This window comes from Saccoglossus kowalevskii, chromosome 8 (assembly GCF_978046115.1).
Source record: "Saccoglossus kowalevskii chromosome 8, keSacKowa6.1, whole genome shotgun sequence".
Classification (NCBI taxonomy): Eukaryota; Metazoa; Hemichordata; class Enteropneusta; family Harrimaniidae; genus Saccoglossus; species Saccoglossus kowalevskii.
This window is the reverse complement of record NC_140648.1, coordinates 6403682-6409681: the sequence shown is the minus strand read 5'-3', so window position 1 is coordinate 6409681 and position 6000 is coordinate 6403682. Positions and strand designations below refer to the sequence as shown.

At 33.8% G+C, this 6000-nt stretch overlaps 1 protein-coding gene across 2 annotated transcripts in view; it reads right to left on the bottom strand.

The window, feature by feature from the left end:
* Positions 1-6000, bottom strand: part of LOC100378873 (uncharacterized) — a 29896-nt gene continuing 23896 nt past the window's right edge. The window contains exons 15-19 of one of the 2 annotated variants that reach the window (XM_085502094.1): positions 3934-4050; positions 3088-3192; positions 1679-1726; positions 846-948; positions 1-418 (exon numbers count right to left, since the gene is read on the bottom strand). In XM_085502094.1, the coding sequence (XP_085358220.1) occupies positions 71-418; positions 846-948; positions 1679-1726; positions 3088-3192; positions 3934-4050 (721 nt within the window). In that variant the 3' untranslated portion in view covers positions 1-70. The remainder of the gene's footprint in view (positions 419-845; positions 949-1678; positions 1727-3087; positions 3193-3933; positions 4051-6000) is intronic. The other variant, XM_085502093.1, reaches the window with a different exon arrangement.

Below are 6000 nucleotides of genomic sequence, written 5' to 3'. Positions count from 1 at the left end.
TTTTTATTACAGTAAAATTTCTAATGTGTAAATTGTTTTATGCAAGTCCTCTAAGGCTATAATACAATTGTTAGTTTTCATCTGGCTTTGGTGAAGATTGCCTGATTTCCTCTGCTTGTAACTGTGTAGATTCAGGAACAGCTTGTGGTACTTCAACAGCCACACCTGAGGGAGTAGCTGGGCGAGGTCCAATAACATCTTGAGGAGATGTCCGTGGCGACCCTTGAGATGCTGGACGAGCTGAACTAGGTCTGCCTGACGTTGGACGTGATGCTGGACGAGCTGACATAGGCCTGCCTGCTGAGCTTGGTCGATGTATATCTTGATGTTCTGGCATGTTTGAACTTGGTGCTGGTGTAATTAACCGACGTGACCTTCCACTCATAGGATGTGTTGATTTAGTAGTCCTAGATACACTCTGTATATAAAGCAATGACCAGGGATAGCATATATTAAAGTGTGTTTGCTGGTCATTATACATACAGGGGGGGGGGGGGTACTGTGAAATACTTTATTTTAGCTGGAATTAATTTTCGCTGAATCACTTTTCGGGTGTTTTCACTGATTTTTGACGAGTTGAATGTAAAATATAGAAAAAAGGTATATTCACTGGATTTTATTTTCACTGACTCATTCCTTCAGCGAAAATAGTCAAAATTAATTCCAAGTGAAAAAAAGTATTTTACAGTAGAAAAAAAGAAAACATACTAATCTTCTCCTACAACACATGTTACACTGTTATGAGTTTGATTTACATTCATACACACGTGTCACATGTTTCTCATGAGTTTAAACGTCCCAATCATCATATACACATTATTAATCATAATAATAATCACATCTACCTTAACAGATTGCCCTGGTAATGCTGGTAGTTTACTATCATCATCAGTTTCACCGCGGCCTTTATAAATATGCCCATCAGCACCTTGTAACTCAGTTTCCAACCTGCCAACACAATGCAAACAAATATGTTGATTTTTCTAAAGCTGGTCCACTCTTGTTCATTACATGATATAACACCACATCACAATTAAACGTTAATTTCACTACATGCAAATTAACTTCATTTTCAGAACTGTTACATTATACAAACCAATTACAATATTATATTTATTGCTCTGTGACCCATAACGTCACTAAATATCATTTAATTTAGCAGTGCGATTAACTTTACAATACAAAAATAACTGCACATTCAATTGATTTTGTTATAACATCTGTGACAATTCGTGTTTATTTTTGATAAATGCAAATAAGAATCACCTTGGGCCAAGCACATGCACATTTAATAGAACAAATATTATATTGACAAGACGGCAAACATGTTTTAACCAATACAGTGGAGAATATATTGTTTTCTTGTATTGAATCATACAAGTGCTATAACATTACATTTTACACCATTTACTTACATGCTATAACATCATCAATATTTAGGGCGTTTCAGTTTTGAAAATCAAAGCATAGAAAAAAAAACAATAAATCATTAAAATTGCGTACTGTAAACAGACAAAGTGAACAACTGTAAAGCAGTTTTTTTAGCATTAACCTTTTCAAAAATACCTTGACCTAAGACTTTTGGTTCTAATCTGTAAAGCAATATACAGCAAATACAGAAATGAAAATATAAAATCGCACGATTTAATGGGTCCATAAAATGTATAAAAAAACTTACCGTCCTGATACAATGGGAGTTGGTGGTTCCTCATCCTGGAATAACTGACTGTAAATAAACAAGTCATTGTTAATGACACAGTCCTGGTTACAATTAAGGGAAATGTTATTTATGCCTATTAAAAATTAAATAATACAAATCGAATTGTTATGGACATGTATTGTTACATGTAATTAAATTGGATATGCAAATCTATGGTCATGTGAACAGGTAAATTGTTTCTAAATGAATTTGTAGTGTATGGTCAGTAATTGACAGTGAATAATAGACTAATGTAGTATCAACAAAAATCAGATTTATTACAAGACTTCTAAATTTGCAATCTACTCCCTGGTAATTTATTGTCACAAACTTTATACTTTTATCTGCTATTTCTCATATTTATGCAATTCATTAGATTATTTGTTAGGCAATACTAAAAGACACTTTTTCTAACCATGGAGGTAAAAGACAGGAGTTACAACTAGTTTAAGATCAAAGGTTCCATGATCATTACCGCCGTTTACTTTATGTGATTATAACGTTTGCTTGTTAATCTAGCAGCTAACAACAAATTATCTACAGATAAGGTAACGGACGTATTTCAGGAGCCCGTGGGATTATTTGAAAACCGTTGGACTGGAAAGGTGTGTATGCATTTGCGAAGACGAAGTTGATGACTGTTTTAATTCAGCGAAAGTAAATGAAATTGAAAAAGTCGTGATTGAGGAGGATATATGGATTGCAATAAAACAATAAAACCATCATCTCAAAACCGCGACACCTGGATAATAGCGAAATACGTACCCAGAAGTCATGCAATAACAAAGGAAATAGGCTTAAACCAGTTGTATCTCTTTCTGTCTTTTACCTCAATGTTCTAACTACATGTATGTTTTCATGGCAGGAAATTAAGGCACTTCACAATTTAATTAAAAGGAAGCACAAGTCAAATATGAATGTGTACCAAGTGAATGGAATAAACAACTTGAAGTGTCAGTTAAAGTTTACTCACACTCGTATAGCCATGATCTATTGTACAAGCTATTATGTATCTCAGGAGGAAATCTTGCCATTCATGAATTCATTTGTAACAACACTCACTCATTTGTGCTATGTAAGACTCTGTGATACAGTAACTGTTATCTTATCAGAACAAAACTAATTCCCTGAATAGATTCTACATTTGGAAATTAGGTTAGTTTTTTCTTATACATTTTGTAGTTGTACATTGTAATGCTTGCTATTCAACATTTCTTTCCAGACTGAATAAATTAAATGGTTACCGTATTTGAGGTGTTTTCATGGTCAAAATAAGTAATATTTTAATGATTCACTATACAACTAACTTTTGGTTTATATGCACATTTATTTGAGATGCGCTTCTAATAGAGACCTATCATAAAAACAGAAATTAAAGAGATACTTACTTTAGATGTGTCATTCTTGTAATTCTTCGATGAGGGTAGGTCATAGTATGACTTCCACCACAGGCACGTGAAGTCACATAGTACTCAGTGTCCGTCATATTTTGACTATAGAATTAACATACACTAAATTAGTCATATACAATTACAGTGAAGGTGGTCTGTCAAGAGATTTCAAAAGCCATAATGTTTATTTATTTAAAAGTATATCAATACAGATGGTTTGCCTAAAATATGTGATAGATGTGCCATAGAAGCCTAGACAAGACAGACTGCATGTTTGTAACCATGGCTGCTATGTGATGAACAATCAGCACTCACTGCTGAAGTGGGAGAAAATATATACTGTCTACCATTTAAAATTTATCGGTATAAATTTTTCTGAATTAATCATTTTTGAGCATTCATGTCAAAATTTCCCAAAGTAACTGTGACTCACTGTCTTAAAACCACAGAGAACATGTTTAAATCCACAAAACTCTGCATTTTTCCCTGACTTGCAAACATTAAATAAACAAAAATTGTTCTCCATTGAAATTAAAGTTGTTTACAGTACCACCTAGTCATTGGTTGGCTTTTTAGTCACCGTGGTTGGCCAGTTAGAATTATCATCATCAGCATTTCAAACCATATTATACATGTAAAATGCCAATCTTGCTTTAATAGACTTTTGTGAAGCTGAGTAACATTCCTTGAATACACAGATTACACAGCAAAATATAAATGCAAACAACAAAACATTATGGATTAAATCCCATAGATGAACCATCAAATTATTGTGACATAGTAGAATGCAAGCACTCAGTGCGACATATGGTAACAGTGCAGGCACCCAGCAATACAAAATACCTGGTATGGAAAGCATAGGAAGATGGTTTGCGCCGACTCTGTTTTGTGCTAATGGTGTGTGCACCACCAACGCTGCGTGGTGTAAAAAGGCGATCTGCATACTCAGAAAAGTCTTGGCTGTAATAATGTATGCAACTATTAGATGTATATAGCATGCAGGAAGCATAGCAGCTAAAATAAAAAAAGGGGAATAAAGTCTTGGCTGTAATAATAGAGGCATGCTATATTTTTTGGTAATCTGTAATAGACAGGGAAAGGGAGAAGCTGATAAATAAACATGCTAATAATATTGGTATTTAATAGACAGTGATCTGATAGGTTGATAGGAATGTATGGATAATACAGAATGTTTTGGCTGACAGGTGTGAAGTGCAATAGTGGCAGTATGAATACACCAGTAGTACTGTGGATGAATGCAATGGTGTCATGTGTACATCAAGTGGAAAATAGAAGTGTTCGACATGACAAAGATCAAAGTACTGTGGATGAATGCAATGGTGTCATGTGTACATCAAGTGGAAAATAGAAGTGTTCAACATTAAAGATCAAAGTACTGTGGATGAATGCAATGGTGCCATGTGTACATCAAGTGGAAAATAGAAGTGTTCAACATTAAAGATCAAAGTACTGTGGATGAATGCAATGGTGCCATGTGTACATCAAGTGGAAAATAGGAGTGTTCAACATGACAAAGATCAAAGTACTGTGGATGAATGCAATGGTGCCATGTGTACATCAAGTGGAAAATAGAAGTGTTCAACATGACAAAGATCAAAGTACTGTGGCTGACTAGTACAACTGTACGGTTTGTAATTACATATTCAAACTTGAAGTCATGGATTGTATGCAGACATGCAAAGGTCCACTGTACATCAATCCTTACCTCGTCCTCTCATACCTACTGTGCCTGATAATTAATTATGACAAAAAATATAACAAGTGAAAATTTTGTCAGTTGTATGAATTCAGATTTGAAATAAAAACTATTTCCATGCTTCAATGGCAAACATCTGGTACTCAAATAATGATAACATTTGATAGGGATAATTTAACTTAAGTTTGGAGTGCAATGTGGGCAGACTAACCAGACAACTCAGCAGTGTATTGCGCCCTCTATCTACCAAAAGCCAATCATTACAGGGAAAGCTGGGGCATATTAATATGCAAGTGATGACATATGAATTTGGTACATGAAAATTAAGTCTTGAAATTTTGTGATTGTCAGTAATCTGAAAAAAATTATTATAAATATGTAAAGTAATGCAAATATCTATTATATGCCACATAGCATGTGAGAAAACTATCATCAATATTAGCAAGTTTATTTTCTCAGTCTAAAAATTTTGAAATAGTACAAACCTTTTCTTTTAGTGGGGTCACTGCTGGCAGTGAAAGGGTGCATGAAATGTTTTTCATAACATGGCTAGTATGAATAAATAAATGAATAAAATTCTTTAAATTGACCAGATAGGAATGAGTGTTGCTAAAGAAGACATGAAAGAAGTACCAGGATCTACAGTTACCCATGGATGTTGTTAACTGTAAATTTTTGAAAATATTCATAAATGTTGATTCAAATGAGAAGTTGTTATTTGCTATTTGGATGCTTGTTTATATCATCCTTTAGAGTCTAAGTGTTAAACTGAAAGATGCATGATTACGGTAGATGATGCTCAGAAAACATTCATTGAAATAATAGTTTCACAAAATCATGGAATTCACAGTTAATACAGAAATTGGTTAGACTATTTTCAACTGTCATTAAGAGTTTCTCAATCGTAAACCAAATCCATGGATAACCTAAAACAAGTTCAGAGAAACCAACCAATGTAATCAAGAATAAATATAACCCAACAGTAAACATTCCTAGTCTCCACAGTAATAAAAGAAAATGTGCAAGAAAAGTTTTGTGTAAGTGATATTGCACAGAGAAATCAAAGATATGTACATGGTAACAATATGACTGGAGGTCCATAATGCCTGCCTGCACTGTTAACAACCACTTGAATATCTGTTGACTTATTTTGCTTAAAACTGGTATTGCATATACTGTAATTATTATTCAAG